General features: G+C 35.6%; 1 protein-coding gene across 1 annotated transcript; it reads right to left on the reverse strand.

Moving 5' to 3' along the window:
* Positions 1-2933: 2933 nt before the first annotated feature.
* LOC126697055 (probable carboxylesterase 8) lies at positions 2934-4184 on the reverse strand. Its single transcript, XM_050393879.1, has one exon. The coding sequence runs from the start codon at positions 4052-4054 to the stop codon at positions 3020-3022; it is 1035 nt and encodes a 344-aa protein (XP_050249836.1). The 5' UTR covers positions 4055-4184; the 3' UTR covers positions 2934-3019.
* Positions 4185-17059: the final 12875 nt, after the last annotated feature.

Genomic DNA, 17059 nt, shown 5'->3' on the forward strand with positions numbered 1-17059 from the left:
GGTTTCTCACATCTGACTTGGTATCCTTAATCTCTTTCTGAAGATCTTGGACGGTGAATTCCTTCTTTGATTTGGTAAACCTATTGTAGATTTTTTCCAAATCAACTTTGGGTTCCTGGATCCTAGGTTTTGATGTACTGGCTTCCTTAACTAGGGTTTTGTGGAACTCACTAAGTCTTTGAGCTTTCTCAACTGGGTCTTTGATCTGTTCTATGAGATCTAAGAGGAGTTCTTCTTGGTTAGAAAGAACATTGATAGTATTGTTTCTGCAACAACTATCCTTGCATGGGATGGCTTCATTTGGACTACTAGAGGTGCTGGACGAAGCTCTAGGAGAAAATGAGGACTGATAAATCTTACAGATTTCTCGGTTAATAGAACTATTGGGAGACTCTCTTTCTGGGTGGTCAAGTTCTAAAAGCTTGGAGATATCTTTACTAATTCAGGAATTGGTAGGGGATATGGCCCTAGCTGGACATTCCTTCTTAAAATGTCCTCTTTTACCACAATTAAAGCATTTTCCTTTTGCATTTTCCCACAGTACAGTTTGAGATTTCTTATGGACTTGGAGTTTCCTTTCTTATAGAAATCATCATTCTTGAACTTCTGTTTTCTATAATGTCTGGAAAATATTTTCTTCCTGTGGAAATCTTTAGAGGTTTCTTTCCCTCTGTACTTGGATATCCATTTCTTAGGAAGGATTGAGGTTGAACTCTGAGGCTGGTTATCTAGTTGTCCTATCTCCTTTTCATTGTCTAAGGAGGTTCTGCTAGAACTGCTAGAGGATAAGTGGGCTTCTAAGACATTTAGCCTTACACTGGCTGAAGTAATGTCTGGTGAAGAGGTGACTGGTTCCTTCTTCACAAGTTCCTCAAGCTTCTGGGCAACAATTTCTAAGGCTGATTTATCCTTAGGCCTGAGACTGGCTTGTCTGGTTGTGGGGAGTTTGACTAGAGGCTTTTCTAGGGACTGGATAGGTTTGCTAGGGTTCCCTGGTTGGAGGATAACCTTGTTGTCTACTCGTTCTTCTAGCCTTCAAGCTGTTTCCCAATAACTCCTAAACACTGGTTGGTGTAGTTGTTTTGCTCTATTACCTTCTTGACAACCTTTTCTTCTGGGGTTGCAAACTTAAAGGGAGAGGCAACTATATTCTCAGTACCACGGTGGTTAAAGAGTATGGCATTCTGGGGAGGATGGCTAGACCTAACAATTTCTGGTTTGCTAGAGCTTGGAGCATCCTTGTTGGGAAGTAATTTCCAATTAGTTTTGGTAATGACACAAGACTTTTTATGCCATTGAAAATGTTAAAGAAGGAATTCACCCCTGATATGGATGCTCTAACCAAGGAATTTAATTCTGAAGGAAACAGAGTCAAAAGAGAAGCCTACAAAGCCAACCATACCAAAGAACAAAAAGAAGAAGTTTTGGAGAAATGGAAACTATTCATGAGAGAGGTATCCAGTGATAATATATATATGATTAGGTTTTTTATGGTTTATTTATATTGAACTCATCGCTTTCTACACTGAATTAATTCACTTGGCACAAAAATTAAAAAACTTACATTAGATAAGACACGTGGCGCAAAATTAAACTCTAATTGAATTCCAATTTTTAAAATGAATTAATTAACTTGGCACAAAAATTTGAAAACTTAGATTAAATGAGACACATAGAGCAAAATTAGACTTTAATTAAATTTCAATTTGAAATCTAATTGGAATTTCTCTCAGTTTTACCTATTAATATATATATATATATATATATATATTAGAGAAAGTAACTATTAATATTTGAATGGAAAAGATTCTTAGAGCATCTACAATAGATTAGCTAAATCTATTTTTTGAAGAGCAAACCCCAAAAATCAACTCCAACAGATTCTCCAAATGCAAAACTTTTCCAAAAAAAATTTTAAAGTTACTACAATGCTTCTCTAGATATAGAAAACACTGTAGCAACTCCAAATGAATTTTTCTACTTAAAAAAAATCATACAAGTCAATAAAAAAAATACTTTCTCTCTCCTCTCACAACGGCTACAAACACAACAATCATTTCTCTTAAACATCTCTAAACTCAAGCATAATCAAAATGCAAACTCAAAAACACAATCTTAAAATTAATCAAATCATAACCAAAAAAAAAAACAGAAGTCATCTGACCCATCTGGGCTGCGTTAGGGAGGAAGACGAGTGGCAGCAGAGCGGAAGGCGCGGCTTGGCACAGTGAACTTCAATTCTGCGCCTGCCTGTGTCCTTCGATCAACGGTGGAGCAAGCAAGATATCTCTCGCTTGTTCTTTCTCTGTTTCTTATCACATAGAGAGCTAGAGAGTGTTCTAGAATCAAGGAGAGAGAGAGAGAGAGAGAGAGAGAGAGAGAGAGAGAGAGAGAGAGATATGGAATCAAGTAGAAAAAGAAAAAGAAGGGAGTTAGAGTGGGTGTACGTGTGTGTGGAGGAAAAAAAAAGTACGGATGAAATTGAAAGGAAAAATAGTATAAAGAATAAGAAATGCTACTACACATTTTTACAATAAATCTTAAGTAACAGATTGTTATTAGCTAATATTGATGAGTAAAAAAATAATTTTAGTAGTGGATTTAAATTAGAACTAATAACAACTTTCCACATAAGATTTTGCTGTGATTCTTGTGAAAGTATTACGAAAAATGTTGTAAATATAACACTTTTCATTGAAAAATATAGTTGTTGGAAATGAACATATGAAGAATAAATGATTATTAAAAAAAGAATAATGAATGAATGAATGAATGAAAAAATAATATTTAAATGAAACGGAAAAAATAATAAAGAATCTATTAGAAAGTATATTTAAAAAAATAAATAAATAAAAACCTAAATATTACTGTTTACTTTTTAAAATTGAGATAAAAGGAACCTCTTAGGTATCAAGTATCAATTATAAAGCCAGTAGGGGCCACCTGCGCCTCGCAAGGCTTTATTACCTTCTTTTAACAATTGACCAAAAGTAAGAAACAAAATATGTAAAACAGAATCTCACAAAGTAGATTTGGTCTCACCAACAACACATTCACACCCTCTAATAAAATCCCTAATGCCTTTGAACAAAGCTTGGGCCTTTGTCGGGTCAAACAGCTCCACAGCATGAAAGCCTTCTTCATCAAACTCAGCCACCACGTGCACCCCACGTGCCTCCAAAATCTTCACAAGCTCCTTCTGCCTATCCTGCAATGGGTCCCCACCATAACCCCTTACCAAACACCTTGGTAGCCGTCCGATCTTCGCATCATGGGACCCGCCCACCGTCGGATTACAGTACTCGTGATCACGATCCGCATCCTTTGGCAAAGCAAGGGCCCACATTAAGTCATTAGCAGTCAAGGGCAAGATCCGATCGTTGATCAACCTGATATCTGATCCTGTCCTCTGGACCCCACCAAAGTAAGGCTGATTCAATATCAACCCTTTGATCTCCACAGGTTTGATATCAACATCAAGAGCGCGTAGACCTGTATGGTACACGATATTTCCTCCAGCACTACTGCCCATTAGAAAGCAACGTGAAAAGTCTGCGTACCGTCTCAACCATGCATCACAGCCATTGATATCATCTTCATCCTTCTTGGCTTGGTTCCGGATCCACATGATGGCGTCCATGGCATCATCGTAAGCAGCTGGAAGACGATGTTCAGGAGCGAGACGGTACTCGACGGAGACGATAAGAGCTGGGAATTGAGCTGCCATGTTGGAACATGAATCATGGAAAGGCTGTGAAGCTGCGCTGAAGAGAACAAAGCCTCCGCCATGGAAGTATATAATGACAGGAAGCTTTTGGTTTTGGTTTTGAGGGACAGGGTGTGGGAGGAAGAGCCTGAGAAAAGTTTTGGTTTTGGGGTTAAGAGGGATGTCCTTGGAGAGAGCGAGTAGTTGGGTTGAGGGGTCTTTGCTTGGTTCTGGATTTGTGGATGCGGGGGGGAATGGGGTGAGTCGAGTGAGTGAGCCATCTGGGTTGGGACTGATGTTGAGGAATTTGTAGGGATCAATATTGGAGGTTTTTGTTTGGTCTACCATGATTGAATCTTGAATCTCTGTGTGTGTTTGAGTGGAAGAGAAGATATGGGGAGAGATGGTATGAGAAAATGAGGTGATTATAACAGGCAGGAAGGTGTAGGTGTATGAAATGGACTATGCCATTATGGACTAGTTTGTTTGGTAGATGCATACTTTATTACTTTAGACCTTTTCTTTTTTGGCTGAAACTTTAGGCCTTGTTTGGATTTATTTTTTTCATTACTCATCACTCATCACTCAATTTCCGTCACTTATCACTCATTATTTATTGCTCATCACTCATCACTTAAAATATCCTACCTGTTTGGTTTTTGTTTTCCCTTCCCATCACTCAAATATTTCTACTGTTTGTGGGACCCACTGCCGGAGCACCATGTCAATGAGTATAGTTAGCCTACCTGTCTCCCTCAACTCTTTTCATTTCATTTTCCTCTCTTTCAGTCACCATTGCCCTGTTACTCTCCCAACACAAACCCAAACCCAGGTAAGATAGAAGACAATCGGTGTAGCGGCGGCACCAATCTCCCACCTCTAACGCGTAGCAGTGTTGATCGGCGCTAATCTCCCACCTTCTCAACCCAGCACTGATCTCCACGTTTTATTGGTGTTGATTTTTGAAAACCCCAAGGCTTGATTTTTTTGGGTATTGTTATGTTTGTGCTCTGTTTTTTCTGTTGTTCATGCCCCTTTCTTTGTCTCTGTTGCTTGTGCTTTACTGCTTTTTTTTTTCTTTTTTCTTTTTATTTTTTTTATTTATGGTGCTTGTGGTTACCTCTGTTAGTGCTTGGCTGAAGAGAAAGCACACAAAAACAAGATTAAGGAGAGAAAAGTTTGTGGGTTTGTGTTTCTGTGTTAGTGTGAATGATCTAACTCATGTGTTTATGGGTTTGATTTTCTGGGTTTGAGAAATCGATACCCATGTGTTTCTATTTTTTTTTTTTTTTTTTTGATAAAGTATATTTGGTGTTTCTGTGAAGAAGAAAAGAAAGAAAAAGAATGAAGAAGAAGAAAAAAATGGCCATTGGAGTGAGTCTATGAAGAAGAAAGAAAGAATAAGAAACAAGAAGAAAAAGGTGCACCTAACGTTACTTGTCTCTGGCTATGGGTCCCATGAATGTGTGTTTAATTATGAAAATGTCATTGGAAACTGAAAACACCTAAAATGTGTTTTCAGTTTCCATAACTCATAACTCAAAAATCAGAGAATTGAGTGATGGAAACAAAAACTGGAAACAATTGAAAACAAAATCCAAACAAGCTTTTTTGCATGGGTCCCACCATTTTCGAGTTATGAGTTATGAAAACAAAGTTATGAGTTATGAAAACTCAAAATCCAAACACCCCTTAGACTCTTCATTGACTTGCTTTGTTGTCCTATTATCTGTATATTAATTTCATTTTAATGCACAATTTATTTGTATTTATTTTTTCCCTTTAAGTATTTCTATATTTGGCTTTGTTGTATATTAATATCATTTAATTGTATTTATTTAATTTCATTTAATGCACACTTTATTTGTATTTATTTTTGAAATTATTATTTGAGATTTTTTAATAATATAAAAAGTCTTCTTAATGGGTGCCATTAAAACATTTGTTAATTGACTATTTTAGAAAAAAAAAATTGATACCACTTTAATAGAAAATATAAAAAACTGTCAAAACAGTTTTTTTTTTTTTTTTTTTTGAGAAGTTACATTTTTATTTTCTCATAAATTTTTTTTGAAAAAAAAAAGTTTATAAACTAATGTTCATAGGGTATCTATTAACTTTTCCCTAATATAAATAGCATATTTTATTATAAAAAATTAAACCATACAATGTTTTTGAATCTAATTTTTATATATTCATAAATAAAAATCATTTTATCAAATTAACTCAAATAATATAACTTCAAGGTATTGTTTTTGCTTCATATATTTCACCATATATAATAAACACCAGAAAATTAGTATACATTTTTTAAAATAATTAATTAATTAAACTAGAAATTATTATCTATTGGTTAATATAACTATATAGTTTATTTTAATTTAAGAAAATAAGATACAACATCTAAAAATAGGATAAAACTATATAGTTTCGTTAACCAATAAATCATAGAATATTTAATTTAATTATTTTTAAAAAATTATAATAATTTTTATGTTGCACTGCCGTTAAACGATTGAATTTATTTGAAAAATGCATCTAGTTTTGTACCACAAAAAAAAAAAAAAAACAAAAAAAAAAAACAAAACAAAACAAAAAAACAAAAAAACAAAAAAAACCTTCCGAATTGTCGTAAAATGTCCAAAGAATATACGAAGTATAAGCTTCGGAGTTGAAAAAGGTTATATGACTAATAAAGTTGAAGACCTTTTTTTTTTTTGGGTGTGAAATAATTAAAATTTACTACCACCCCACTCATCCCTTAAAGATTAGAGTATTATATTAGCATGAGCCATATAGTGCATCAATAAATGTGTATAGAAAATTGACCCTATATTTATGATGTTGCAAGTTGCAACCAGGATCATGGACAACCTGTTTATTCAATTTAATTAGCGAAGAAAAAGGGCATGCATGGACCAGGTCCAGAACCACCTCAATCCCTGCCTCATTTATTGCCAACTATACATTAACAAACTCATAATCGATCATAAATTCAAGTCAATGATATACCGCTTCTTTGAAATACGAGCCAAAGAGGGGAAAATAAGTGTGGAACGAATCTCTCTTCAAATGGTCATGGTTGGATTAAATCCTCTAAAACTCTTCTTTTTTTTCTTTTTCTTTTTCTTTTTGATGAGACTCTAAAACTCTTGTGATAATTCAAATGTAGAGATTTTAAAATCCTATTCATTTATTCTAAAATGAGTGGATTATAATTTGTAACAACATCAATATATAAAGATAGGTAATTAATAATTATCTTGTGTGCCAAGAGTTTTGTTGTAATTTAATTGGTACTTTTTTTAAATAAGATTTAGGAGAAAATAATTCGAGTTGTGGAGTTAATAGCATATTGTAACTATCCAAAAAAAAAAAAAAAAAAAGTTAACTATCATAATTTTGATATGCACATAATTAGAAAAATTCTAAACATACTACAAATTTTACTATATAACTTATTGTAACTAACTCAAAAAAAAAGTTAAAGTATCATGATTTTTTTTTTTTTAATGAGAACTATCATGATTTTGATATGCATATAATTAGGAAAATTTTAAACAAACTACAAATTTTATTATATAACTTATACAAACGGGCATAATAATAAATATCAAAATTGCCAATTAGCTTGACAATAATGTGATAAATATAATCCACTTATTTAAAAATGACTATAATAAAGTTAGTATTAGAAATTTAAAGCTGCTTATTGATTGTAAGGTTAAAAAAAATCACTTAACCGAGTGGGGTTGGCCAAGTGATAGGGCACTCGGTCTCAAAGTGGTTGTCTTGAGTTTAACTAGGAGCTCCATAGTTCAAGTCCAAGCAACAGCACTTTGAAAAAATTCCATTGGCCAGCGATTTACCCCGCTATTGCCCACCCGTTGTGAATAGTAATTAGTCTTTGGTTAAAATTTTTGAGGAAATATGATGGGAAACCAAAAAAAAAAAAATCACTCATAATCTACCTTTTTCGTACACCGGACCCCTTTTTCTAAAAGCCATTTGAGACACTCTCTGATGGTGGCCATATGGCCATGGTATTGTCAAAAATAAAAATAATTTAATCTAGGAAAATTGGTTTTGACTAAAATTCTTTGTAAAGATCAAAAGAATTCTAAGATGTTCAAGTTTGAAGAGAGAATTATCAAGACATACTCATTTGATTTACTTATTTAGGTTGTGTTTGTTTTATTAAAAAAGCTTTAAGAAAAACATTTTATACATTTACGGGTGTTTGGTTGAACAGAAAATCTAGTTAACCTGAAAACATTTTCTCTCTTGATTATAAAATAAACCTGATTTTGGTATGAAATGTATTACATTTTTATTTTATAGCATTTCATTTTCAGCCAAAGCTCTCACACTCACACTCACACTTATGCTATACACACCCAAAGCAACCAGTAACCACCTCCACCCCGTCGGCCAAACATCGCCCTCCACGCACCATCACGCTCATCCTCCACACCTCTGCACAGTCCCCCTCATCCACACCGCCGGTCAGGTATGCTCTCTCTCAATGAGTGAAATAACATCTTCAGTGTGCAAACCATTGGGCAACACATCTTGTTGGTAATTTCCAATTAACTGACCATCAAAATTTATTCTTCCTAAAAGTATGCTCAGGATCACCTTATAATTTGTAGGGCATTCACCAACAACATATTAAATTCATAATTAACCAACAAAAAATTTCTTAAATATGGGCAAATTGTTGTAAGATCCCATGAAAACAATGATCTTTACAATAAGAAATCCATTTTAATCTACACAAAGTATAGTCAGCTCAATAAACAGAGAAGTTATTCTATGTTTCCGTCACATGTTTCTTCTCCCTCACATGAGAGTGGACCCCACAAGCAAAGAAAAGGTTTTCTAGGAAGAAGAAATGGAGATTCCTCAAGAAAAGCAATTTAGATGAAAGACTTCCAAAGTCTGCTTTGTATGCAGAAAACCAAGACATTTTGCAAAAAATTGCCCGAAGAGAGAAAAGGCAGCAAAGCTTCTTGAGCAAGCCCAGATTCATGCAGAAGACACTCCCTTTTATGATGTAGAATCACTCTATTCGTTAGATGACTAATATTCTCCTCAAGCCCTAGTAGTCATAGGATACTCTACAACAGAAGAAGACTCAGATTCTGAATCAGTGGCCTCAGATCCCGAAATTCAAGCCATCTATACTTCCCAGCCTGCTTTAGTCTCTTTGGCAAACCCCATTCCTATTGCCCAAGTTCACATTCTCCTTGACTCATATTCTAGACCTACCCCTGTTATTGCCCTTTTTGATACCGGAGCAGCAGCAACAATCATTCATCCAAAAATTTTACCTGAAGAATTCTAGGTACCTCATTACCAGATGTTCCGTGCAGCAAATGGAGAAACATTTCCAATCACAAAAAATAATAATAATAATAATAAATAAATAAATAAAACCCTATAGTCATCAGAATTTTCCCGACCCTCACCATAAAACATCAGGTTCTTGGATCACCTCTCACTGGTAGAGACCTTCTTATAGGCTTTGATATCCTTCACCAAATACCTAGCCTTAGATGATCATCAAAAGGACTTTCACATAAACAACATCTCCTTACTTGGACCCAAGTTCCTCACTTGTTCGTTGTTGATCCTTATGATTCCCTAAGACTTCAAATCATTAATGATTGTTGTGCAAATAATCATTCTGAGTTCTTACAGAAAAATCCAAATCCCTTGTGGATGAACCCAGACTTTTTCATACACCTTCCCTTTAAAAAGAATGAAGATGTCAATCCTACAAAAGCCAGCCACAAAGAAATGAATCCAGAACATTTAGCTTTAGCCAAACAAGAGATCTCCACACTCCTCACTGAAGGACTCATTGAACCCATTTCTTCCCCGTGGGCTTGCGAATCCTTTTATGTTAACTAAGCATGCTGAGCAAATCTAAGGAAAACTTAAATTGGTAATCAACTACCAAGATCTCAATCATTTTCTAGCAGATGATAAGTTTTCTTTGCCAAATAAAAGTGCTATTTTCCAGAATCTTTCAAATGCAAAAGTGTTCTCAAAGTTTGATCTTAAAGCAGGATTTTGGCAGTTAGGAATTCATCTAGAAGATAGATACAAAATAGCATTTTGCATCCTAGATCATCATTACCAGTGGACGGTTATGCCCTTTGGACTAAAAAATGCTCCATCTCAGTTCCAAAAAGCAATGGTGACCTTGTTTCAACCTCTCTTGGCAAATGCATTGATCTATGTAGATGATATTCTCCTCTTCTCAAAAGATGCAGATTCTCATGAAAAATTGCTCACTGAATTTTACAATTTAGTGAAATCCCAAGGAATTATGCTCTTGGAGAAAAAAAATGGTCATTGGGAAAACATCAATAGAGTTTTTGGGGATGACTATTATGGGGGATGTTTTTGCGATAAGGGCCGAAAATGCAAAAACGGCCCAAATCTCCCCTTGGGTTCTTTAAAAAGGTTTATTTGTGGAGAATCAAGCCTAAAATTCCAAATGTATAATGAACAAAAAGCTAATGGTGTTTTGAGAAGAGAGAATCAAAATGCTAATAACAAAAGTGTAGAAAAAGTGTAAAAACATAACAGGTCTAAAACTTCGACTCATAGTCACTGCGAAGAGGAAAATGAGAGAGGTTGTGAGGAAGAGAGGGAAGGTTCTCCTGTACCCATATTTTCACCCATAAGGATCAAAATTGTGAGAATGTTTCCTAGTTTAGTGGGTTTTTGCTCTCAAATTTCAGCTCTATGGGGAAAACATGGTTCAACAAGTCTGAAAGTTCGACCCACAATCACCAAAAAAAGGAAATTGAGAAAGGTCATGAGGAAGAGAGGGAAGGTTCCCATGTACCCATATTTCCACCACAAAGGTTCGAAATTGTGAGATTGTTGACTGGCTTAATGGGTTTTTGCTCTGAAGTTTTAAGTCTCTAGGTAGAACGTGGTTGGTCCATTTTGAATCTGATTGGGGCCTTTTGTATTAAACTTTGGGTACTCTAAGTGACTAGTTTTTGGTCAATAGAAGAGGTTTTAAACCCCAAGGTCTCAATTAAAGAGGTTATGGTCAAATTTGCTTTAATTGGGTAAGAGAGTTGGCTTGCTTTTTACATGATTTTGGAAATAAAGTGGCTGACTCCATTAGCTATTCTTTCCTTGTCATTGTAGGCTTTTGACAGCTACATTTGGCTACAATAGGCTAGCTAATTAGTTTAGGGTCAGTTGTGTTTTTTGGGTGGAAAAGAAAATATGGTAGCAAATTTAGGTTAGGGCAGAAACTTTGGGCCACAGTCACCCAGAGCATAAAAGCTCTTTTGAGGTGGAAATTTTGGGTACAAGACCTCTTCCATGAGCCTGAGGTACTACCAGCGTCCCTTGCCCACTTGGTAGTACGCATGGGCTGGGCTCATGCAAAAGGTCCAAAATGAACCAACCCATATCCTCTGAACCACACTTTCTCAATTTTCCCATAAGTTGCATGGGCTTGGGTCATGCTTAAAAGAATAAAATATAATATAATACATGAATTGAGCCCACAAGGAAGTCGGGCTTGTTTGAATCGGGCTTGTATGAAATGTGTCGTGAAAATGGGTATCAATAACTATTTCAGATTTAAGTATACTCTATAGCCACATATTGCTACATCTCCTAAAGAGTTTCCAGACAAGCTTTCTACTGCCAAACAAATACAACAGTTTCTTAGAATTATTAATTATATGTCTGATTTCATACCAAAGATTTCCAAGTACAGAAACTGCCTAGCTCAACTCTTGAAGAAGAACCCCCCAGAATGGGATTCAAACCATACGGAAGCAGTTCAACAATTGAAAAAATTGGCAGAAAAGCTTTCTCCATTGCCAATTCTAGGATTAGGCAAGCGTGTACTACAAATAGATGCCAGTGATGAATACTAGGCAGCAGCTCTTTTTGAAGAAACTGATGGAAAAAGGAATATTTATGGATATAAAAGTTGTGCATTTAAGACCTCAAAGCTCCATTACCATTCCACGTTTAAAGAAATACTTGTAGTAAAGAATGGAATTGAAAAGTTCCAATTTCATCTCCTTGGGCATAATTTTCTAGTGGAAGTGGACATGTCTTACTTTCCAAAAATACTTCAGTTCAAAAGAAAGATGCTCCCTCATCCTCAGCTACTCAGATGGTCAAATTGGTTTTCATAGTGGTCTTTCCAAGTCAGGCATATCAAAGAAAAAGATTATTTGATTACTGACTATCTTTCTAGAAAATCCCCAACCATCAATACCACAGTCATTTCTTCACCTTTGGGTGTATACCCTATCACAGATCTATCCTCATCCTCACATTCATATTCCATAACTAATATGATAGAAAGCCTTCCCTCAGATATAAAAGACCACATAAAAACCTTAACCCTTGAAGCCATATTTAAAAGAATCATCAAAATCCTCCATGATTACCTTAAACTACATTACAACCATTTTCTAGCCATCTATCCCGACCCTGACAAGCCATGGAAAACACCTTTTGCCTTTTGGATATCCAATTGGACTGTTTTCCATTACCTTTACATGTGGTATCTGCTTAATGAGTATTACTTGTGCATCCATTTTGAACCAAGATTTTACAAGCTCCTTTTCCCAAACAATAATAGATATTTTGAAAAATTATGGTTTGAAATCCTCAAAAACAATGCTTATAATGGAGATTGGAAATGATATACCACCGAAGCTCATCCAAGATTTGGACACAGAATTACTGCAGGATCCATGATTGTCAAGTTTAATTCAAAAAATGATGTTCAAGCAGAAGGAATTTTCCACCCACCAGAAGTCCATTGGCTCACTAATCCAAATAATTCTCTCCATGAGCATGTGGACCCCTCTTGGTCATGTTACCAGAAAGCACTCAAATGGATAGAAACTCTTAACACAAGAATTCAAAACCCGAATGACTAAGGTCCAAGTACTCCAAAAGTCTATCACCAGCAATTGCCACATGTTGATGCTTGGGAACTACCAAATCCTTTGTTGGCTGCCCATCATTTCATAAACAATGATCCTTATTATGACAATCATTACCCAGATCTGGATATTGATGATGATTGGTTCCAAGTAAGAGATGAATGGGACTAATTGTGTTCAACACTTAAAAAATAAAAATAAAAATAAAATGACGAAGATTTCATCTTTATCTATTGGAAGCATTCACTCCTCCGAATGGTAGCAACTTTTATCATTGCCACTAGCTTTTATCAAGTTCAGCTTCTATCATTTCCAACAACTCCTACCAAAAGACATTATGGTGCTTTGTCAAGCCCATGCATTCTACTGTGTTGTCGGCAAAATAATTGTTTGTAAAATATGTTGAATTGTAGTTTAAGCTCCGGGTGCTATAAATAGAAGATTAGTGTATGAAGGAGGGATATAGAGCCTCAGAGTTTCAAAACTCCTCCCTTCCTTCCTCCTTATGTAAAATTCCCATGTCATATGTAACAACTCTTTTCAATCTAATAATATCAGTAAGTTTGTTGTATATAGTATTCTTTTCTATTCCACATCTTCTAGTAATATTGTATGTATTGTTAGCTGTTTACATTCTCAACCAACTTCCATAATAATCTTCTTACACCCCCTTTGAATCAAATATAGAGAGGTCATACAGAAAGACACAAAATATAGAGGAAGACATAGAGATTCAAAGGGAGTGTAAGAAGATTATTATGGAAATTGGTTGAGAATGTAAACAGCTAACAATACATACAATATTACTAGAAGATGTGGAATAGAAAAGGATACTATATACAACAAACTTACTGATATTATTAGATTGAAAAGAGTTGTTACATATGACATGGGAATTTTACATAAGGAGGAAGGAAGGGAGGAGTTTTGAAACTCTGAGGCTCTATATCCCTCCTTCATACACTAATCTTCTATTTATAGCACCCGAACTCAAACTACAATTCAACATATTTTACGAGCAATTATATTGCCGACAACACAGTAGAATGCATGGGTTTGACAAAACACCATAATATCTTTTGGTAGGAGTTGTTGGAAATGATAGAAGCTGAACTTGATAAAAGCTAGTGGCAATGATAAAAGTTGCTACCATTCGGAGGAGTGAATGCTTCCAATAGATAAAGATGAAATCTTCATCCTTTTTTTTTTTTTTTTAAGTGTTGAACACAAATAGTCCCATCCATCTCTTCCTTGGAACCAATCATCATTAATATCTAGATCTGGGTAATGATTGTCATAATAAGGATCATTGTTTATGAAATGATGGGCAGCCAACAAAGGATTTGGTAGTTCCCAAGCATCAACATGTGGCAATTGCTGGTGATAGACTTCTGGAGTACTTGGACTTGAGTCATTCGGGTTTTGAATTCCTGTGTTAAGAGTTTCTGTCCACTTGAGTGCTTTCTGGAAACATGACCAAGGGGGGTCCACATGCTCATGGGGAGAATTATTTGGATTAGTGAGCCAATGGACTTCTAGCGGGTGGAAAATTTCTTCTGCTTGAACATCATTTTTTGAATTAAACTTGACAATCATGGATCCTGCAGTAATTCTGTGTCCAAATCTTGGATAAGCTTCAGTGGTATATCGTTTCCAATCTCCATTATGAGCTTCATTTTTGAGGATTTCAAACCATAATTTTTCAAAATATCTATTATTGTTTGGGAAAAGGAGCTTGTAAAATCCTGGTTCAAAATGGATGCACAAGTAATACTCATTAAGCAGATACCACATGTAAAGGTAATGGAAAACAGTCCAATTGGATATCCAAAAGGAAAAAGGTGTTTTCCATGGCTTGTTAGGGGCAAGATAGATGGCTAGAGAATGGTTGTAATGTTGTTTAAGGTAATCATGGAGGATTCTGATGATTCTTTTAGATCTGGCTTCAAGGGTTAAGGTTTTTTTATGGTCTTTTATATCTGAGGGAAGGCTTTCTATCATATCAGTTATGGAATATGAATCTGAGGATGAGGATGGATCGGTGATAGGGTATACACATAAAGGTGAAGAAATGACTGTGGTATTGTTGGTTGGGGATTTTCTAGAAAGATAGTCACTAATCAAATTATCTTTTCCTTTGATATGCCTGACTTGGAAAGACCATTGTGAAAACTAATTTGACCATCTGAGCAGCTGAGGATGAGGGAGCATCTTTCTTTTGAACTAAAGCATTTTTGGAAAGGATGACATGTCCATTTCAACTAGAAAATTATGCCCAAGGAGATGAAATTGGAACTTTTCAATTCCATTCTTTTTAAAGGGAAGGTGTATGAAAAAGTCTGGGTTCATCCACAAGGGATTTGGATTTTTCTGTAAGAACTCAGAATGACTATTTGTACAACAATCATTAATGATCAGGAGTCTTAGAGAATCATAAGGATCAACAACGAACAAGTGAGGAACTTAGGTCCAAGTAAGGAGATGCTGTTTATGTGAAAGTCCTTTTGATGACCATCTAAGGCTAGGTATTTGGTGAAGGATATCAAAGCCTATAAGAAGGTCTCTACCAATGAGAGGTGATCCAAGAACCTGATGTTTTATGGTGAGGGTTGGGAAAATTCTGATGAGTATAGGGTTTTTTTTTTTTTTTTTGTGATTGGGAATGTTTCTCCATTTGTTGCATGGAACATCTAGTAATGAGGTAACCAGAATTCTTCAGGTAAAATTTTGGGATGAATGATTGTTGCTGCTGCTCTGGTATCAAAAAGGGCAATGACAAGGGTCGGTCTAGAATATGAGTCAAGGAGAATGTGAACTTGGGTAATAGGAATGGAGTTTGCCAAAGAGACTAAAGTAGGCTGGGAAGTATAGATGGCTTGAATTTCTGGATCTAAGGCCACTAATTCAGAATCTGAGACTTCTTCTGTTGTAAAGTATCCCATGACTACTAGGGCTTGAGGAGAATATTCGTCATCTAACAAATAGAGTGATTCTACATCAGAAAAGGGAGTGTCTTCTACATGAATTTGGGCTTGCTCAAGAAGCTTTGCCGCCTTTTCTCTCTTTGGGAAATTTTTTGCAAAATGTCCCGGTTTTCTGGATCTAAGGCCACTAATTCAGAATCTGAGACTTCTTCTGTTGTAAAGTATCCCATGACTACTAGGGCTTGAGGAGAATATTCGTCATCTAACAAATAGAGTGATTCTACATCAGAAAAGGGAGTGTCTTCTACATGAATTTGGGCTTACTCAAGAAGCTTTGCCGCCTTTTCTCTCTTTGGGAAATTTTTTGCAAAATGTCCCGGTTTTCTGCATACAAAGCAAACTTTGGAAGTCTTTCCTCTAAATTGATTTTTCTTGAGGAATCTCCATTTCTTCTTCCTGAAAAACCTTTTCTTTGGTTCTACCTAGTATCTCTTCTTTAAAGAATACTTCCTGAAGTGGTTTCTCTTTTTTATTGAACAATCATAGCTTTTTTCATGACATTTTATCTGTAAATCTTTCCTGTTGCAGATGTATTTGTGTTTTTTGTGAATCTTCTCCATTTCTGAAAGGAACTTTCTTTGGTTGCAAAGCTTTTCCAGGGCAATAAGCATATGCTGATAAATTTCTCCTAATGAGGCTTGATTCAAAGTTATTCTTTAGATATTCATTATTCGAAGGGTTTCATCTACCAATGATTCTGGAAGAGAATTGAGAAAAGTCTGCTTGATATTCACATCATCCGTGCCATTGATGGTAAAAAATCGCCTTGACATCCGATCAAAGTGTCTTTCTAAATCTCTCCTTTCAAATGAATAGCATTTCATGGCAAGAAATTCTTCTCGTGCAACTTTTGTGTAGTGTGTTGGTGCCTCAAGGAATTCATTATGAATAATTGTAAAGAAATCTTCCAATGTTTGAGAATGGGCTGCAAGCCTTTGTTGAAATTCTCCTAAGGAAATCCACCATTCTCTTAGTCTTCCTGTAAGCCTTGCAACAAATTTAGCAATTACTTAGGCAACTATGGAATTTGGAGCATGGAGTTCAATAGTACACCGTGAGTACATGTCAAAAAACTTTTCATGCCACTTGGAAGGAGGAGCATCATCAATGGTGAATAAATGCTTCAAATCTGTTATTGATGAATAGGTGAGACAAGTCTGGTTGTCAGGAACAAAAGGTGGAGGTGGAAAAATAGGTGGTGGAGGTGGAGGATGAAGAACATCATCTTCTTCTACTGTTGGTTGGTCATCTTGTTGATACATAAATATTCCTTCAAGACCAAGATCAGAAAGATCCAAATCCCTTGTGGATGAAATGCTGTGGGGTCCACTCTCATGTGAGGGAGAAGAAACATGCAACGAAAATAGGGTAGATTTTTTCCAATAAACAAAGGGTGCACCTTCATAGTCATCATATCC

The sequence above is a fragment of the Quercus robur genome, chromosome 8 (genome assembly GCF_932294415.1).
Source record: "Quercus robur chromosome 8, dhQueRobu3.1, whole genome shotgun sequence".
Lineage (NCBI taxonomy): Eukaryota > Viridiplantae > Streptophyta > Magnoliopsida > Fagales > Fagaceae > Quercus > Quercus robur.

Bases quoted from the DNA above. Each gene is read 5' to 3' on its own strand.
- LOC126697055 (XM_050393879.1), bottom strand. From the start codon at position 4,054: ATGGTAGACCAAACAAAAACCTCCAATATTGATCCCTACAAATTCCTC.